This window comes from Onychostoma macrolepis, chromosome 07 (assembly GCF_012432095.1).
Source record: "Onychostoma macrolepis isolate SWU-2019 chromosome 07, ASM1243209v1, whole genome shotgun sequence".
NCBI classification, from domain to species: domain Eukaryota; kingdom Metazoa; phylum Chordata; class Actinopteri; order Cypriniformes; family Cyprinidae; genus Onychostoma; species Onychostoma macrolepis.
In genome coordinates, this window is record NC_081161.1 from 23,472,827 (window position 1) to 23,493,340 (window position 20,514).

A 20,514-nucleotide genomic window follows, 5' to 3' on the forward strand; every position below is an offset into this window, starting at 1 on the left:
GAGGTCATTCTCTTGTATTGGTTGTATTGTATTGCTTGTTTTCCAGGTTGTGGAATTCTCTGCCTCTTCCTATTAGGAATGCTCCATCTTTTGATTGATTGATTTATTTTCATTATATTTTTGTCAGAACAGGGGGCTCGGTTCAAAGTTGGAGGACTACATTCTTCTCAATAAAGATTATTAAAGGATCCTATATTTTGTAAAATGTTCTGATTGATCCTCTGAGAAAATATTTGATTTTTTCAGTTTTTTGAAAGAACATTACATCACTAAGCCATATAGGTGGCATTGGTGATTTCCACTCTAAATGAATTCTTCTTCTAGATATTAATGTTGCAAATGCCAATGTATTTTCTTTATCTTTAGTTATGTGAATGTCGTCACATGTGACTCCAAACAAAGCCATTATTGGGTTAGGCTGAATTCTTAAATTAAATGCAGAGTTTAAAATCTCAAATACTGAAAACCAAAATTGTGTCAGTTTAGTACATGACCAGAACATATGGATTAGATCTGCCTTAAATGCATTGCCGTCTTTTGATTGTCTAAAGAAATTACTCAAAACATATCTCTTTAGTGAAGCTTTTAAGTTATAATCTTACAGTTGTTGTTATTGTGTTGTCATTGTGATTGCTATTATGGAGCAGTGTTGTTTCTTTTATTGTTGTTTTATACTGTTGTAGCACCTTGAACGTAAGAAAGGCCCATTACAAATAAAATGTATTATTTTTATTATTATTAAGTATGTAACTTGGAATATTCCTCTAAGTGTTCAGATTTCTGATTAATGTGATAAAGGAGACATGTTTTTGGAACTTATGGTTCAGGCAACATAGAAGAAAGACAAATATGAGCAACCATATTGTCATCAATGTGTGATTTTTGGACCGTTTCTATCTATCTCTCCGTTTATGATATGTCCATGACAACTTGAACAGATAATTATAATTATTACGTGTGTTTTTAACCGTTTTCACACCGAATTTCAAGATTTCTTGTTTTAAATATAAACTTTCTAACACATTGTATGGATGTGACACTTGTGGGCTGGATATGTCACGTGATGATCCTCACACGTGTAACCTGACACTGATGGGGGTGGTGTGTGTACACACACACACACACACGGCACAAGAGAGAGTGAGCTCTTATTATTTATCCAGGAGCAGCAGCACACACACACACACACACGAGCGTCGCTGTGAACTCTGTGTGCCTCAAGTCTGTTCCCTTGAGCTCCACAACCCCGAGCACTTACACGCGTGTAGCCAGACAAAGGGAGCTGAAGTGCGTTTTTTGTCCATGAGGAAAATGTGGATGAGGTCAGAGCGCTCTGGGAAGTGAAGAGGCTTGTGTTTGGAGAGAGATGTCGCACACTTGATCTGACCACACGAAAGAAGAAGTGCCCTGAGCTGCTTACCTGTGTGAACACACACACACACACACACACACACACACACACATGTGCTGCTGAGTTACCGTTACCGTAGCCGCATGGGGTTTGCGAAGAAATAACGGCTTCACGGACAACTGCTGTAGGCCTCTCCGCTAAACTCACCCTCACCGGACACGATCTCTCATCCACCAGGAGAAATGGGTCTAATTTTCGCCAAACTGTGGAGTTTCTTTTGTAATCAAGGTAAGAGATTGTGTTCTGGCTGTTTTGTAGTGGGTGTTTTTGACTGTTGTCCGCCCCGGGCTGATATCCAGCGGAACTGAGCGAGCTAACGTTAACGTTCATGCTAGTGAGCTCGTTTAAATCCGCTGCGCTGAGCTAATGTTAACCCATGAAAAACACAGCCTCGCACTGACACGTTTACTTCACGTATATTTTAAACCAGACAGAGTCGTGTTTTCACCTCGTAATTGTAACGGTTTGTTTGTCGGTTAGTCGGTCCGTTACCTTCTCCCGGTAGCTCAAACAGATCTTATCTGGATGTTAGTGGTAAAGGTAACAACCTATGGGTCATTTAAAATGACCTGCAAACTGAGTATTGGACACTTGTTGAATTGATAATGTGCTTTCTGAAGTCTGTAGGTAGTAACCCAGGTAAGACAAAGGTTTAAAAGAGTCTGGCTCAGACCCTACCAATGTTTTTCTCCTAAAGTAACGTTACTACTGTATTATGGTAAAGTGATGTTATCAGGTACTTTGATAAGCACCACCATACTTCTGCCAAATAATTCATCACAGTACATTGTGACAGTTGTTTATATTACATGTTTTCTAAAATGTGTTTCCTAATGAAATATACATTTCAGGGCATTTTGAATATCTCTTTTTATCACTCCATAAATCAGGAGAAAAAAAACTGTCAACAGCCAGAAAAAACCAAACACTTCACCATATATAAATCCATCTGCAAAAACCTGTGAAATATTGATTCTTTCTTTCCACTTGTCTGAAAGAAGACACGTTATGGAAGCAAATTAGCCCAAAATCTCTAATTGACCAGTGTATGAACAAACAATGGTTTTGCCTGTTACTTAGTCTCTTGCCCTAAAATGAATGTTGCTGCCTACAACTGGCCTGAGGTTAAAAAAAATTCTCCAGCTCATAGCTGTTTCATGAGTTTGTCTATGATTTGTTCTCATAGGTTTTGTTCTCTGACGTATGTTTGTATGTCTTCACTGCTGCTGTGACAGATGTGTCTCATGATTTAGGTCTAGAGGACAGAGGGGTCAGATATCCGCTTCAACTTGTGCAGTGACAATAAAAGGAACCGATTTGAATTGAAAATGCTTTTGTGTAGAGAAACAGACGCCACAGCCACCTGGCAAACAAAAGCAGTGTGAGGAAACTGCTTTCCTCTCCCATTGTTTGCCAGTTTCAGCAGTCAGTTCAGCCTGCCCAGAGAGATCCAGGCTTCAGGACACACAATGATGGACATGTGCATGGAAACTGCAGAGTTTTTAACTTTAGTGAACTAGATTGTGTCCAAAAGTTACTCTAACCACATTTTAACCTGAATGTATATTTTTATAATTGAAAATGAGCATTGACAAAGTGTGCAAACAACAGAATGGTATTTCCTGCTTAAATTTTTGCATTTTTTAGCTGTTTCATCCCATGACAATTGACAAACATTCCTAAACGGATCCAGATTGCTGTTATTTTGGACAGATGTTCCTTTAACACTGGAATGGACAAATTTTTCAATATTTTCAATCATTTCTGACACCAAACTATTTGCATTCATTCAAGGTTATACATGTTAACTGTTGTTGAAATATGGTTTTCTTGTGTGTGCAAGATGCATTTATTACAAATGAATTAGCCAGTCATCTGGGCTAGATGCCGAGTCTTTCTCTAGGTCCAAAAGGAGCTCCCAGGAGAAAGTAGGATAACTCTTTGGCCTACTTTCCTAGACATAGAAGGAATTCTGCCTGTTGGATTTGTAATCTCATTCTCTTTCCTAATTCCCTGGATTACTGTCCTGAAGAGGACCAGTCACTGCATTACGCTGAGTGTTGCTCTCTAAAACACGAACATTCATGCAGTCATTCACAAAAATGGAAATTCTTGCAATATATCATGTAAATAGTTGGCAGCGTAGTTTAAGAACACCTATTGGTCCTGTAAATCATTACACAAATAATGTTCATAGCTTTTGTCCTTTGGCTAAAGCTTAGAGCAGTAGCTCTAGTAGTCTTGTATTAGAGTCAGGTTAAATTTGTCCTTGTGTTTGTTTTGAAAAGTTCCACCAAAAGCTGTGGGTGGCGTTAACTATAGTCTTGAGAAACCTTGTCTCTTTTTGGCTCCACTTTGTCCTGTGATGTTTTTGCTGGAGGCATACAGAAGTAAAATAGGGGTCAGTCATTGAGGAAGTAATAGCTGTGAAATACTTTGTGTCTTTGTGGAGCTGTCAGAGATATCATGAGTTGTCCAGTCCTGCTTCCTGTAGTTCACATCGGAGTTCAAAGGTGAAAAAAAAAATAAAAACCAAATGCGCTCTCTTTCTCTCTTACTTACTCACACACAGGCTGTCAGAATTTCCTCACATTGCTCTGATAAAGGACGGATCACTAGTTTATCTAATCACATCATCTTCTGTTATGCAAGCGTGCATCCCGTGTAGCAGAGCTGTACGTTTGAATGGGATTGTTGGACCAATTATCTTCCAGTTAATAGAACTTGGAGGTCAACAGAAGCAAGCTCTGAATGAAATGAAAGAGCACTGCAAATGTGACGAACCCACTTTAACGTTATAGCTGAGGCATAAAATTGTCTCTGTGTATTTTATGTAAATAATGGATTCCATTTATTTTTATGTTTTATTGGTATTCACACACATTCCTATCCTATAGATGAATTGATTGTTTTTCATTTCATGTTTGATTGCATATTATTGGTTTGACCTTTCTCATAATCAGTAATATGTATTTTTATTTCTATTTTGTAGAACACAAGGTAATTATTGTGGGGCTGGACAACGCTGGGAAAACCACTATACTTTATCAGTTGTGAGTAAAGGATATTTTCTTTTCTTTAGAATATTTATTGATCATTTTTATTATTATTTTTTGTTAGTAAAGAGTCTGTTTCATACATTAGAATAGTTTATTTATTGCCACACACCTGGGCCAGTTGAAATTCTTCTATCTAGTTACGACTTTAGGACATGAGACAATTGCCTGAGCATACTATACACACTAAACATTACAATTTATTCATTATGCAATGTCATGTGTAGTGTATACAGCAGTAGTCCAGGTGATGTGTTCACTTTTTCATAAAAGCATGAAACGTGGTACAATTGTATAGGTTTGGGCCTTGAACATTTTCAGAAATGGAGCCATCGCAAAAACACCTTGTGGTTGCCATGGCGACCATTTTACTTTCCGCCATAACCAAATTATGTATTTTGTGTCATATCTCCTGAACCAAACATGATAACACAGAAAAGGTGATGTCTACCCCTATGTTTTTATGGTCAAGGAAAAAACATAAACTGTTCAGGTGAAGAGTTCATCAGCAATGTGAGAAGGAAATCACAGTATCTGAGCATCACAGTATCACAGCATTTACAATAGTCCATATTATGGTTATTAATTTTTTTTCTTTCTTTGATAATTAGCTAATATTTTATTCAATAGTGTATATATATATATATATATATATATATAATCTTAAGTGTATTTTTCCTTTCCTCTCAGGCAGAGTTGGATAGGCGGTAGTATGTTTCCAATACATTCTTGTCCTCTCTCAACAATGCTCAAACATTGTTTGAACATCACATGCAGATGGCAATGCGATCTTGCTAACCTGCGTCCTATCTGCACCTCTTCTGCTGCACCTCTGTCATTTTCTGTGGGTCTCTGGAATTGTCAGTCAGCTGTCAGCAAACTTAATTCTTGCCATTGCTTCTCAGTCTACTCATAGTATCTTGGGCTTGACTAAGACCTGGATTCATCCAGAAGACTCCGCAACCCCTGCTGTTTTGTCTAACAACTTCCCTTTCTCTCACACCCCCCGTCAGTTTGGAAGGGTACTGGTCTTCTCATTTCAAATAATTGGAAATACTCAACCCACTCTTCCCTATGCAATAAAAATTATTTTGAGTTTCGTGCTATTATGGTAACGGCTCCTGTTAAACTCCATATTGTAATGATTTATCGCCTTCCTGGTCAACTGGGCACCTTAATAGAGGAGCTGGATGGGCTGCTATTCTCATTCTCTGTGGATGGCAGTCCACTTGTAGTCTTTGGTGACTTCGAAATGCATCTTGTGAAGCCTTTACACTGCAGACTTCCACTTCCACTCCTAGCTTCATTCGATCTCAAATGGCTAACCACAAGCACTAACAAATCAGGCAACCAGCTTGACTTTAATTTACACATGCAATTGTATCACAGACAACATTTGGTAAAACCTCTTGACATCTTTGATCATTTCTTTATTGCATTTAACCTACATATTACTATCTGTGTGCCACCAATTCATTTACCAGTTACTTTTAGGCAAAACCTACGCTCTCTTTCACTCTTTCCTCTGTATCATCCTCTCTTCCCTCACCCACCCATTTCTCATCTCTCGATGTAAATACAGCAACTGTCACTTTATGATCCACTTTAACTTCTTGTCAAGACAATATCTGTCTAGACAGGCAAGTGCATATTACTCCTCCTAACCTAAAAGGTTGCCCCATGTATCATCATCTTTACTGTATTTTTGATGAGCAGTCTTTTGGGTGACTCACCAATGTACTAGATTTCTCTAATACAAAAATTAAGTAGGCTTGAACAAAATTTTTGTGGGGAGAAGAATTTATTGAAGATGGTAGTGTAGCAGTTCTTCAGTAGTGATGTTAGCATGTCTTCCTTCAAACAATCTTAACCCTTGTATGAATCCTAGCTTCTCCCAAAGTTCTGTCTGTGGGATACAATTTTATACCTGAAGACAAAAGGGCTAGAAACAACAGATACTGTTAGGACCTTCCTGCTGGAGATCCTGCAATCTACAAGACGTTCCTGAGGAATTCTGTTCCTTTTGTTATTCTAATGGTATGGACCATTTGGTTCACACCTTTATAGACAACGTTACATTATTTATTTCACAGAATGACCAACTGAATGTTAACCAATCAGGTTTCAGGAGTGGCCATTCAACTGACACTGCTTTACTGTCGGTCAGTATAGCCCTGCAGATTGCGAAAGCTGATTCCAAATCATCAGTTCTTATTCTGCTGGATCTATCTGCTACTTTTGACACTGTGAATCATCAGATTCTCCTGAAGTGTTGAGTTTCCTGGGGAGGAGAGATATCTAAAGAACATCAACTTGTCACAGGGTTTCCTCAGGGATCAGTTCTTGGACCCCTCCTCTTCACCATATACACTACATCACTGGGACCCATTATACATAGTTTCTCGTACCATTGCTATGCTGATGACACACAGCTCTATCATTCATTTCAACCAGACAATCCAATAGTAGCTGCATGGATCTCAGACTGCCTGGCAGACATCACGGCATGGATGAAGGAGCATCACCTGCAGCTCAACCTCGCGAAGACGGAGCTTATTGTCTTCCCTGCCACTCCGACTCTACAGCATGATTTATTCATCCTACTATGTTCATCAAAAATTATTCTTTGGTGACCAGCTGACCTTCAAGGACCATATTGTAAAGACCGCTCAATCATGCAGGATTGCATTGCACAACATCAGGAGGATAAGACCCTTCCAAACAGAGCATGCTGCACAACTTCTTGCCCAGGCCCTTGTCATTTCTAGGCTGGACTATTGCAGTGGTCTTCTGGCTGAACTTCCATCATGGGCAATCAAACCTTGACAAAGGATTCAGAATGCAGTGGCACGACTGGTCTTCCATGAGCCCAAAAGGGCCCACTTCACACCTCTCTTTATCTCCCTGCACTGGCTACCAGTTGCGGCTCGCATCAAGTTCAAGATGCTTACAGAACAGCCACAGGCTCAGCACCCTCCTACTTCCACTCACTATTACGAATCTACATCCCCTCCAGAAGCCTGAGATCTGAAGTAAGCGATGCCTCATGGTAACATCACAGAGAGGCATTTTCATTCACCTTTCCTGGCTGATGAAATGATCTTTCCACACCTGCAGTAATTAACAGAACACCCAACACATTATCTGAAAGCAACACTAATTTAAACCCATGCTTGACCCATTTGACAACTGCACCTACAGTAAATCTCCTACATAAGGTAGACAAAACTCATTGATTAGAACTTTTATTCAAATTGTGAATAGATTAAATACAGAAAGCAAGCAAATAGCTCTCCCTTTAATATAATCACTACAGCTGTCAATCAGTGGCAGCACGATTTGGCTGTATTGCTCAGCGTGTACTGGACCGAGTCTAAATAGTTTTGGTTATTGTATCCGCAACCCACCCGTGCTTGTCACCGTCCAGCCCGCACCTGCACCGCGCCCTTCACATAAATATTATTCCACCCGTTACATCAAATATTAGCAGTTCACCTGCTTGTACCCGCCTGCATGCAGGACTCTGGCTTTCCCCTTGTGGACAATATAATAGACAACTCTGGCCCCAGAGAGTGATTGTAAATTAAGTTTACATGAAATATGTTTGAAATTTCATTCTGCATCTTCTGAGATTTCATTGTAATCCCTTCTCATAAAGTCACTGAATTAACCATAAACTGTTCACCTGATTGTGTTGCCGTCTACGTGTGATGTTAGAGCATTGTTGAGAGAGAACAAGAATGTATTGGGGAAACACTACCGCCTACATGTCTCTGCCTGAGAGGTAAGGAAATATACACTTACCTGAGATGATTATATTGTTTTTATATATCTCTGAAATATAGGATAGTATTCTTGAAAACAATATTTTCATGTATTGAATAAAATATTAGCTGAGTATCAAATACTGTTATTTCCATCTCGCATTGCTGATTTCACCATAAACTGTTCAGGTGAAGAGTTAATGTTGTTGTATATGGTATCATTGATCATAGACATCACCTTTTCTGTGTTATGTTTGAGTCAGGAGATATGACACACACAATATTCCATTTTTGAAAATGTTTAGGGCCACAAACTATACAAGTGTACCAAGTTTCATGCTTTTATGAAAAAGTGAACATTATTTTCACACATCACCTGGACTACAATGTAAAACAATTGATAGAGACACTGTACTGATTAGGTAAAGAAGGTTTCAGTGTGGTAATTAATGTGAAATATCGATTGCATCAGTATAGTTTTTCATCTGAACCTTTTTTTTTTGTGTGTGCAGTTTAATGAATGAGGTGGTGCACACGTCTCCTACAATTGGCAGCAATGTGGAGGAAATAGTGGTGAAGAAAACCCACTTTCTGATGTGGGATATTGGTGGTCAGGAGAGTCTCCGCTCCTCTTGGAACACATACTACTCCAACACTGAGGTAATGCACTTACACACTGCACTGCTGGAGGATGAACCTGTTTGATAAGAGATGATTCTATTAGCAGAATTGAAAACTTCTCAATTCATGTGGAGAGGGCGTTAGAAGGGGATTACATTTTTTTTTTTTTTTTTTATATAAACGTGTGAAATGGAAGCATATGAAGTGATTCAGTCACACACAGCCTGTACATTGTAAATGTGACCACCGGTTAAAGAGAATACAAATGAATGGTCCCCTGTTTACAATAAACAAGGATGATTTTTTTGCATCTTGTTTTGGGCCTGTATTTGTGTTCACAGAGACCTCTTTGGGCACTGTGGAATCAAAGGAAATGAGGAAGCTGACTCTGCTGCAAAAGAAGCACTATTGGAGGAGCTGAAAATTTGTGCTGTACCTCCTATGAATTTAAAACCAATAATTTGTTTCTATGTTAATAACAAATGGCAAACAGAGTGGGATCTATACACAATGAATAAGCTCCATGAAATTAGTCCCAATGTTGGAAAAATAATTTTCTATCAATTTTCTTACCGATGGGACCAGATTGTTTATACCTGCTGTAGAATTGACCTATCGGTAAGCCCCTCCCCTCGAACGCAGACTAGCCAATGGCAGTCGAGTATCAGTTGCACGGGAAGCGGAACTCGGACATCTTTAGGTTTCAGTGCCATAGAGAAACATTGGAAGATCCGAAGCTCGCATCGGTTTTATGGGGTTTATGCTTCAAAAATGGAAAAACGATGTGCCTGTGGTACTTGTAACACTGATTCCAGGTATCCTGAGAGGATGGGCGATATAATTTATTTTATTACATTTCCTGAATCCAAACAAAACAGAGCAAAATGTCCTTAAGTATTCAACCCCAATACAAATGACAAAAACGTTCATTGTCTGGTTGACATACACTCATTAAGTTACAATTTTCATCTGCTCAAGCAGAACGTTAATGTTATCTTGTGCTTTAGCAAGGTATCTTTGGCTAAAACTAGCTAACATTAAAGTTAGTGAGTCCATGTTAATGTAAAAACCTAAATAGCGGACTGTTCTCGCGTCTTGTACAGTGTAGGTCAAAAACACACAAACGAAGGTCTACATTTCAGTGCCTCTCCATATTAAACTGATTAAATGTGCATTAATTTAATCATTCCCTGCGATACATGAACAGTGTTGATCCACGATCGTGATGACCGACCGTAATATGAGACTTCTCCCGCTCGCATTATGATCTGTAAACCCTTGCTTCAAGTTACTGTATTTTTAAATATTTTATAAATCCCTCCATGGAATATTTAATTCCCATTTGGTGACCTTCTGTGTCCAAAATTGTGCAAAAACATCGTGGGACAAGGTTTTCACACTGCAGCTGTCATTGAAAGACAGTGAGCAACTCCGTTTGTTTGTCCGAGGGAGCAACAGTAAATAAGGGGGGCGGGGCTTACCGATAGGTCAATTGGTCATTCCAGTTTTTAATACTAGGGGAAGATCCTCCAACATATTCTTTCTGCCGAATGCCTTTATTTTTTATTCAGTTAACTCTTTGGAAGATATTTTTAACAGAGGTAAGCCAAATACAGTTTTGGAGTTTTTAGCAAAAAATAAATGATAAAAACATGATATAATTCAGTCTTATGCCATGGTCTGTCTGAATACTCAATTCTGATTGGCTGGCAGGTGTTGATTAAATTCGTTGAACTGCACAGGTAGTTCCAGGTCAGTTTAATCTCGTTCTATATTAATGCGCTTCCTGTAAACATTGGTAACCATAGTAACATACAGTTACAGTTGAATAGTAATACCGACGAAAATAACCGTCATTTTTATCGTTCTGGTCAAATATTGCAGCGCAAATATTATTAACATCTTTAATATGTGAACGCTGGTAAATGACCATGGCATAAACGGGATAATCAACGGCTAGCTGTGCATTAAATGATTTGAATGCACTTCGCGGAGGTTCTTTGCCTACACGTCGTGCAGTCAAATCGTTTAATGCACAGCTAGCCGTTGATTATCCCTTACATAATATTTCTCGCCATGAAAATAGCCACAGAAGCTGGAATGGCGTTAAACACAAACAAACAAACAAATATACAGAGACCTCTTAAAGTGGACAGGTTTTGGCGAAAGATGTAAGGGGTTGGGAACATGACTTGAATCTACAGATGAGCATGACGGCATTGTTTAATTTTACTTGTACAGCACTTTTTACAATACATACTATTTGAATGCCGCTTTATAGATAATAATAAAAAAAATAGAAGAAAATTATTTTGGTTTGTACATTCAAAAGTTTGGGTTTAATTTAAAAAAAAAAAAAAAATTTTATTCTCACTAAGAATGCATTTATTTGATAAAATTGTAAAACACATGCTATTTAGAATGACTAAATGTTTTTAAATATGATTTATTCCTTTTATAGAAATTCTTTTTTTTCTTAAATTATTATTCTCAATGTTGAAAACAGTTGTGCTGCTGAATAATTTTGTGGAAAACAATGAGACATTTTTGTCAGGATTCTTTGATGAATGGAAAGCCCATATTTATCAAGCCTCTAAGAATTACTCACAAGAACACTGCTAAAGAATTGACTTGAGTGAAAAAATTCTTGGCTTAAAGCTGCGCTTAAAAGTTAGTTATCAAGCATCTCAGTAGTAATTTAAGTGAAGTGTAGGACTATAAATCTTAAGTATCTGTCTTAGAGACGATTCACAACACTTTGCTGTGCCACAAACAGGATTTTGGATGGTGACCTAGGCATGGACCAATCACTGAATAGATTTCCTTATTTAAGAATATTCTCAAATAAATTCACATTGAATGCTTAAATTCCTAAGGAGTTTACATTAACACACATTTGACAATTTTTTTTTTCAAGAGAATACATTATGAAATACACATTGGAAATAGGAAAATAAAAAACGTTTTCCACCATGTCTTAATTACAAATTTTAAAACGGTGCGCTGTTAACTGACCTGCAAAGCGTCAACACAACTTTAAATTCCACTGAAAATGCATTGCTGTGTAAAGTTACACCGTGTCTACACCAGACGCGAGCCGTGGCGTGGTATGACAAAATACTATACAATTTATAATCTGTGAACGGCGCAACACGGCAAATTCCTGCCAGTAAACTGCTGCCTCGTTCTATTTATGACGTACTAACACAAAGTTCAAAGGATTTGCAACGGTCACTTTGTCGCGTCCAGTGTAGACAGACTTTTAGCTATTGCGGCACGGCGTCCGGTGTAGACACGGTGTTATGGTGATTATGACATCCCTCACCAAGTCGCTGACAAAGATGATGCCGTTTAATTAACTACTCGTCTTCAAACATTTCAAAAACTTTCTCCTCTCCTGAAAGATTTGCGCACGTCTCTGTCTCCTCAGTGTCATCACAAGCCCCAACTGGCAACTCCTAACCACTTGAGACCTCGCGAGCTGTATTAAATAACTGGGAGAGTAAGAGAGATTCTTGGCTTTAAGAAATAAGCTGAAAAAACTTGCTTCTATACTTAAGTTTGAAAGTAGAAGTAAATTTCATGAAAGACTAAAATGGCACTTTGAGAAGTTTGATAAATACGGGCCCTGATTAATAAGTATTAATTGCTTTCAATAAGATCTTACTGACACAAACTTTTGAACGGTAGTGTATGTTCTCCACCACATCTTCAACAATGTATTATTTCCACATCAAATAACCATTGAGGTGCAACCGACTTGTACCAAGTCAGGTTCTGCAACTCCCTGTTTGGGTGGATAGTCTTATTTTGTTGGAGAAGTCTTGGAGTTTTTGCAGTCTTAACATCAACAAAACAAGTTTCTTAGTTTTTCCATTTCTTGTTTTCAGTGTCAAATGTAACCAATTTTCGTCTAGAATGTCCTCCCACAGACATTTAAATTTATATTTTTAGTATCAGTAACAAACACCACATACTATAATAGCATTTTTAAAGGAAGTTGAGATGGTTTCTGAGTAACAGCTGTGTGTTCAGTCTGCTGTGAACAATAGTTTGAATAACAGTTATGCACAGCGGTAATTCCGCCAGACCGTAGCAGCTGGTGTCTGATTCAGAGTTCAAAGTTCAGGGTTATAGAAAGAGGTTTGAATGGCGAGACCCCTGCCTTTCATTCAGAAAGTGTGCGTATGAGATTTGTGGTGTAGCCCTGCTGTCATGCTCTATTCAGGAGCTGTTGTTCTTGAGGCCATAGATACATGATGTTTGCCAAGGACATGCACACTGAGCAACAAACAACTCTGTGGCCTTGCTAAACTTAGAAATCACCCCTGAATGCAAGTGCAATAGTATGCTGCCTGACATCTGATAATAAAGCTTTGTGTGCATCTTCTCTCGTAGTTCATCATACTGGTAGTGGACAGTACTGACAGAGAAAGACTAGCCATTTCTAAAGAAGAGCTCTACAGGATGCTAGCACATGAGGTAATGCTCTAACATTTACAGCAACCGGAGCATGGATATAAATCCCATCTCCAAAAAAGCGACATTTGAGTCTGTTTTTCAGTTGTTGTTTTCTGTCTTCGTTCTTTCAGGATCTGCGCAAAGCTGCAGTGTTGATCTTTGCTAATAAGCAGGACATGAAGGGTTGTATGTCTGCAGCAGAGATTTCCAAATACCTGACCCTCAGCTCCATCAAGGATCATCCTTGGCACATCCAGTCCTGCTGTGCGCTCACTGGAGAAGGGTAAGACCTGCTGTACAGACACAGGGTTTAACTCTACTAGCTGTACGATGTAATGGATTAATGATCGCAAAACGTACAATCAACCCAATAATACAATCAATCCAGGCTCATTGGAAAAACGTGCCCCTATCTACATTTGTGCATTTGTTTTGTATTTTTGTTTTTGAAAATGGGGGGAATTCCCCTCTTAGGTGACTCTTGTGAGAGAGGATATTTTAATTTGAGTGGTCTCCATTGGAGGCGCTTTTATTTTTGATTTTTTTAGAAATGTTTTCAAAAATATACTTTTATCTCGCCTAAATGTTTGATCATCCAGTGCATTTTTGTTTTTACAATCATGCAGTTGTTGCAAAAACATTACTCCTGATTTCACACAGGAGTCCACTACTGATCCATCTGTTTACCACAAACACAACATTTATCCATTATTTTGATTTGATTTTGATTTTTTTTTTTTTTACAGTAATACAATCTTTATAGACGTGTTTAAATGCAATATAAGCAACACATTATTCAATGGTTTTTACTTTTGCATTTACTTCTACATTTATATATTAAGTTGCTTAAGGAAGTGGCAAAACATTTAAACTACTTATGTTATTGCAAGCATTCTAAATTAACTTATGACTGGCAGAAACAGTCAGCTCTACTGCATTTTCTTTTGTATTTAAATCATTATTATAAACAATCCTGCGGTTCATAAAGAACTTTGCTTTCCATACTTCCACGAGTGCCATCTATTATTTCCTTGTTTATCTAAAAGTGCTCTTTTCCTTTAAACCTAGCCAAAAAGCCATATGTGTTGACTGTGAAACACTGTAGACTTTAATTATATGCATTTATAGTGTAATTACTACATTTTCATGTCAATCCATGTTCATATTTACCGCAAACAGTGCGCTGTCACTTTAATTCAGTGTGTGCAGTACAGCAAAGATAGACTCGGTGCGGAAACAATCGCTGCACTCCTGCAGACACACAGCTCCTGGAACGCACTACCAGACCACAGCCGCATACAGTGTTAACTAGGAGTGGGAATCGCAGGGTATCTCACGATACGATATAATCATGATACAACGATTCTGTGATAATCGATATATTTCTAGAAAATCCTATATACATTATGATATGTCTAAACAAAATGCCTGTGAAAAGGTTAAGTGCAAGTTTTCTTTCTTTATTCAAGTCCAAACTATTAGAAAACAGCAAAAAAAAAGAAGTTCTGTAAATCAATTTTAACATGTTGAGTAGGCTAAATTAATCATTTTATTCTTGGACTTATTAGAAGCTTACACTTTTCTTTTTCTCTGTGTGTAAACAAACACATTTAACTGCTTCTCAAACAGGGGAAAAAAACTAGATAGATGGATCGAGATATAATATAAACCTGGTACATTTCAAAATTTACCTGGAGTGCTTTCTCAACCTTTCTACTCCTCTCATCATAAATAGCCGTTCACAATCACATCGCGTCTTTTGCACACTCAGGTTCGTTATTTGAATTTGAATTTATTAAGGGAAATCACTCACACTGCACACTTCTGCGCCGCATTGTGGCTCTAACACGGTTTTGTTTTGTCCTCCATGCCATAGGTGCAGATTTATGTTTCTGCCGGTCGGTGCCCACTGTTCACACTGCCAGGGCTCTCAAGTCTCACGCAATCGGAGTGAGACTCACGCATTTCAACCAGTTCACACGCTCTCACGCCACACCTTGTATTTCTCACGCTGAGAAGGGATAACTTGTCCCGCTACAATTACTATACAATTAATATACCATTAATAGATGAGGGAATACGGAGGTAAGTTTTCTGCCGAGTTCATAGCTCTCTCGACTCTTTAGTTATAGAGTTAAATGCCACCTACCAGCCAATCAGAAATTAGGATGTTGTTGTTTCCGTTTAAATTACGCGATTCTGCAGCAAGCGGGTTCGTTACTAAGCAACATGGATGCATGCGCACATGGAGTGTAAATTGGAAGAGAAAGATCTGATGAATGCTGTAGGTAACCCTTTCATTTATTTTTTCGATTTTAAGATTCCTCTACGAAATCACTTGCCTGTGAAAAGATAGTGAGAGCTGATGTTGGGGAATATAGCCAAATTCGCGCTAAAGTATTATTGATGCAGTCAAAACAACAACAACAAAAAAAAACTCTCCAACTGCTTTGCAACCAGAAGCTTTAACTTAGCTTTGGCTTCCTGAAAGGAAAGTACTAGAGATGTTATAAGAGTTGGTGAATCTGATAAAAGACAGACAAATTCATCCAAATAAAATAAATTGTTTTACATATTTAAAAAAGGATCAAAAATACAAATAGATTTGGCCCCAAACATGCCAACTGAACAGCAGTGCTCAGTGTACATATTGTACACACACAGTAGGATTACAGAACTTGTCCTGAACATGTATGTCAAGCTCTCTCTCTCTCTCTCTGTGTGTGTGTGTGTGAGAAAGAGAGAGACAGAGAGAGAGAGAGAGAGAGAACACATTTCAGCTTATTAATTTTTTTTCTGTTGTGTTTGTTGCACATCTTGATGCCTTGATGACAGGGGTAGGGGGCTCCCATATAAAGCACTGAGGCTTCCCCAAATTCAGATGCAGTGTGTTTTCCATGGTGGGTTTGAACAAAACCAAAACTAGAAGCAGTTTGGCTCTGGATGGAACGCTATTATCATGACAGTGCTTTATGTGGGAGTCCTCTACCCCTGTCATCAGGCATCAAAATGTGCAATAAACATTTACAACAGAAAAAAATACTCTCTCTCTCACACACACACACACACACACACAGTTTGACATACATGCTCAGGGTAAGTACTGTAATGTATGTGTGTACAGTATGTACATTGAGTACTGCTGTTCAGTTGGCTCGTTTGAGGCAAAATTTATTTTTATTTTTGATACATTTGTATTTTTAAATCTTTTTATTTTATTAGAATGAATTTGTCTTTCATCAGATTTACCAAATGTTATAACTTCTATTTGTGCTGGTCAATTATGAACAATAGGTCAAATTGAACTGCTAGCAAAAATTGGGTGCTGCAAATTAGGGCTGCACGATATATCGTTTCAGCATCGATATCGCGATATGCACATCCGCGATAGTCACATCGCAGGATGTGCGATTTTTTTTTTTTTTTTTTTTTTTTTTTTTTTTAGTATACTGACTGTTATATTTATACTGATCGTTTTCGCGACAGCTATCGCATCACGCCACCCGCGACGCACTGTCTTCACTGGACACGGCGACCGTTGCAAATCCTTTGAACTTTGTGTCAGTACGTCATAAAAGAATGAGGATTTACTCGCAAGGATTTGCCGTGTCGCGCCGCATCCAGTGTAGACGGCATCACTGATTATAATGGGTTCTATTGTATTTTGTCAGCGCCCTTTGTAGACACGGTGAGAGTCACTCAGATATATGTGAACACTGAATTCCATTCAGTTCCGTGTCTATTTGTGCCTGAAATGACACATACGCGAAACTGTCAAAATGCATGTCTCTGCAAGTATCCTTGTAAACACAGTTGCTTATGGCTTAGGTGAAGGTAAAAAATTGATAAAGAAAATGGATAGTATGCTCACAGCAGTTTAATGTTCCTAAGGCTTTCAGTGTCATGAATGTTAATCAAACAGCAAAACACAGAGAAAAATCACTTTTGTAGCTTTAACAGATTTATTAGATTTAATTTATACAGTGTTATTTTACATTTGAATATTCAACCAGTATACCTGAATACTGTTAGACTTACTGGAAAAAATATAAAGCACTGTTTATTTATTTTATATCTTTGTTCTATTATATTTATCTGTTTGTAATTTGTTCATTTTTCTATGCTGATTTACTCATCTACAATATTTTTTTTCCAAATAGAGCTTTTCAAGTCATCTGGAGTTTTTTTTTTTTTTTTTCATATCGCAATATATATCGCAGAAATACAAAATATCGCAATGTGAGTTTTTTCCAATATCGTGCAGCCCTACTGCAAATATTTGAGTTGCTCCTCCCCTTTGAGTGACTCCTCCCCTTTGTGTGGCCCCTCCCCTAATCTCACTCCAAACTTTCGCTATAACTTGAGAGCCCTGCACTGCATAACACGCACTTGTAAAAAACTGGACATAAAATTGGACGCACCGGCAGCGCTCTCTCTCGCTCATATAGTGAGAAAAATCCACCTGCGATCCGAGCGGAGAGCTTAGGCTACTCATGAACTGAATATGCGCTCTGCAGTAATAACGTGATCGGTGCCTATGGTCCACGCTGATAGCTGTTCCCGGGCAGTTTTTTAGTTTTCATCTCCATAAACCTATATATAGCAGTAAAGCTAATACAGTGGCTGGAAATCTGTTTATCCTTCGGTTCCTCGTGCTTCCCTATCAAATGGCGCGGCCGCGATTTCCACGCATTTTTAGCCGCTGTGAACGGGGAAATCTGTTTAGAGCACCTTATTGTTAATTAAAATATTGATATTTGGCGCCAGATATCGATTCTCGTATCGCATGGAGAAGGATCGCAATATATCGCCATATCGATTTATTTTCCCACCCCTAGTTTTAACTCTCTGATCTGTTAACATGAGCGTGGAAAAAATTCCACTGCCTCTATTGTGCAAGTGACAATTCTTGTCAACTATGCAGCGTGCAGCTCGCTTATAGTGCAGATGCGATGTGATTTGAAGCCATTTGCGCATTTTGAGAGGGAAAGAGAGAGCACGCACGGTGATTCACTCAAGAATAAATATGAACTGTACCTCACCTTCAGCATTATCATTATTGTACCCATGCCGGACAGAGATTGAGATGGTGCTGCTGCATGTCATGCCAAACCTCTCACGGCAGGCGCGTCATCAGCTTGAGATCGGCCTTTTTAGAGACCGCCGATCAAACATCCCAAAGTGATTATCGGCCGATAGTGATCGGTACCTGATCAGTCGGAGCACCCCTAAGTTATTTTCATATGGTTCCTTGCACAATACTATATTATGACCTCAGAAGACATTTTGATGTTTGCATCGCATAATCAACTCCATACCTATGGCTTTTCTGACAAAGTAAACTTGCTTGGTAGCTCACCTGGTACAGTGTTTTTATTTCATATTTGGTTTTCTTGACATTTGTTCAGGTTTAGTGTTAGTGGCATGTTATTTTCGAACGCGATAGGGTATTAATCTTTTATTACCACTCACATTTTGGACATTTCATTTCCGAGCTTCCACTATATGTACAGCAACCAACATAATAAAAGTTGCCAGATTACATTCATCTGTTTTGGATAAGGCTGAAGCTTTTAGCACCACTCATTGGACATGTTACGAAATATGCAAGATGCAAAGTGATATTATTTTGAAGAAATGTCGCCACAGGCACGTTTTTCCAATGAGCCCGGGTTAAATACCGGTACAATAATCCAAAAAATGTCAGACAGTTAAATTAAAAATGTTTTAACCATTAAAAAAACAGTACTTCTGAAAAGAATGTACTCTTGACACGAGATCCTCTAAGTTTCCTTGTTTGTTCTACTTAGAATGTGCTTTAAAACATGAATCATTTAAAACATTGTTAAATGTAATTATAGAAAATCTGTTGAATTATTTTGATTTATTTATTTTTTTCATAATGTACATTATAATGTTGTGTGTTGTAGCTTTTAAAACCTATTAATTTTGCTTTTTATAGGTATTGGTGTAGAATTTTAATATTGACCATGTATGTTATTGCACTGGCCAGAGTTGTACTATTGGGGCATCCCTATTTTTGACTTTTTTTGTGTGTGTGTGGGTTGTTTCAGGCTCTGTCAAGGTTTAGAGTGGATGACCTCGAGGGCTGGGCTCAGATAGCCTCTGATTCTACCCGTTGGACTGATTGACAGTGATTCCCACCTCCTCCGGTGGCCTCGCAGGCTCATCCCATTGGCTGCTTTTGTTTTATTTTTAATCTCTTAATCAGAATTGCCCCTCTGCAGCTGAACTCTCTGGACACCTACCTCAGCTGGGATTTATCAGTTACGTGAATCTGATTTGACGGTCTTGTCGATCGATATTATATCAGGAACGACTGGATTTTTGTACTGGGTGTGTAACAGAAGATCGTCAAAATTCTAAAGTATTTGAACTTAAAGAGAGGCACTACAGTGCTGATATGTGTTTGTGAGGAGGGACTGTGTTTTTAACACTCTGGCAGTGGAACAGATGTTCTCCAGATAAGTATATTAAGCTAATCGTGTATGTTGTTCTTCAAATCTACTGGGAAGAAATTATTTGAATGGTCAATGTTACTTTTTCACATGGGGAATCTTTGGGTCAATTATTGTCGTTGTTTGTTTTTGGTTAAACTTTTTGGGTATCAAGTGTTTAAAGTGCCATTGGTACCCAGCAACACCACTACATATCATGAAAACACCTGAGAATATCACTTAGTACACATTACCTCAATCATTATACAGTAGAGGGTGCTGTTACCATTACAGACGTGGCCATTACAGCTTGAAACATCATTTGTGTCAGATGCAATTTAAAGAAGGACACCAGGTTTGGTCATCGCTGCAAGGTAAAGCAGAGTGACATCTTGTTTTTCAAGCATTTTCTTTTTTAAATGGCACACATTAGAGAAAGCAGCAGTTGGCTGGATTTACTGAAATGTCTGTTACGTGTGTGTGTGTGTGGGTGGGTGGGTGGGTGGGGGGGGCAGCAACACTGCAGGTGAACTAGCATGTTTTTGTCTCTGTGTTTTTAAATAACCATTCTCCTTGCTGGAGTGTGGTTATAGCATAAAAGTCCTTCAGTTATGAGGAGGAAATAATGTTCAAAAGTTCTTCAGTATTATGAATTTTTTTTTTTTTTCCCAAACACACTTGTCAGCTAGCCATAATAGCGGTGTCTGTTGCTATATAACTGATTGTTGGTTTATTCAGATTTG

At 38.4% G+C, this 20,514-nt stretch overlaps 1 protein-coding gene across 2 annotated transcripts; it reads left to right on the top strand.

Moving 5' to 3' along the window:
• Positions 1-1,072: 1,072 nt before the first annotated feature.
• arl8 (ADP-ribosylation factor-like 8) lies at positions 1,073-20,268 on the top strand. 2 transcript variants are annotated; one of them, XM_058782630.1, is made up of 6 exons: positions 1,074-1,639; positions 4,404-4,464; positions 8,744-8,891; positions 13,251-13,334; positions 13,445-13,596; positions 19,388-20,268. In XM_058782630.1, exons 1-6 carry the CDS (start codon positions 1,594-1,596, stop codon positions 19,434-19,436), a joined length of 540 nt encoding a protein of 179 aa, XP_058638613.1. In that variant the 5' UTR covers positions 1,074-1,593; the 3' UTR covers positions 19,437-20,268. The 2 variants fall into 2 exon arrangements, with proteins under 2 accessions (XP_058638615.1, XP_058638613.1); XM_058782632.1 differs by lacking the exon at positions 4,404-4,464 and having other exon boundaries at positions 1,073-1,639.
• Positions 20,269-20,514: the final 246 nt, after the last annotated feature.

Bases quoted from the DNA above. Each gene is read 5' to 3' on its own strand.
- arl8 (XM_058782630.1), top strand. From the start codon at position 1,594: ATGGGTCTAATTTTCGCCAAACTGTGGAGTTTCTTTTGTAATCAAG. The intron at 4,465-8,743 runs GTGAGTAAAGGA...TTGTGTGTGCAG, and splicing joins ACCACTATACTTTATCAGTT to TTTAATGAATGAGGTGGTGC. The intron at 8,892-13,250 runs GTAATGCACTTA...CTTCTCTCGTAG, and splicing joins CATACTACTCCAACACTGAG to TTCATCATACTGGTAGTGGA.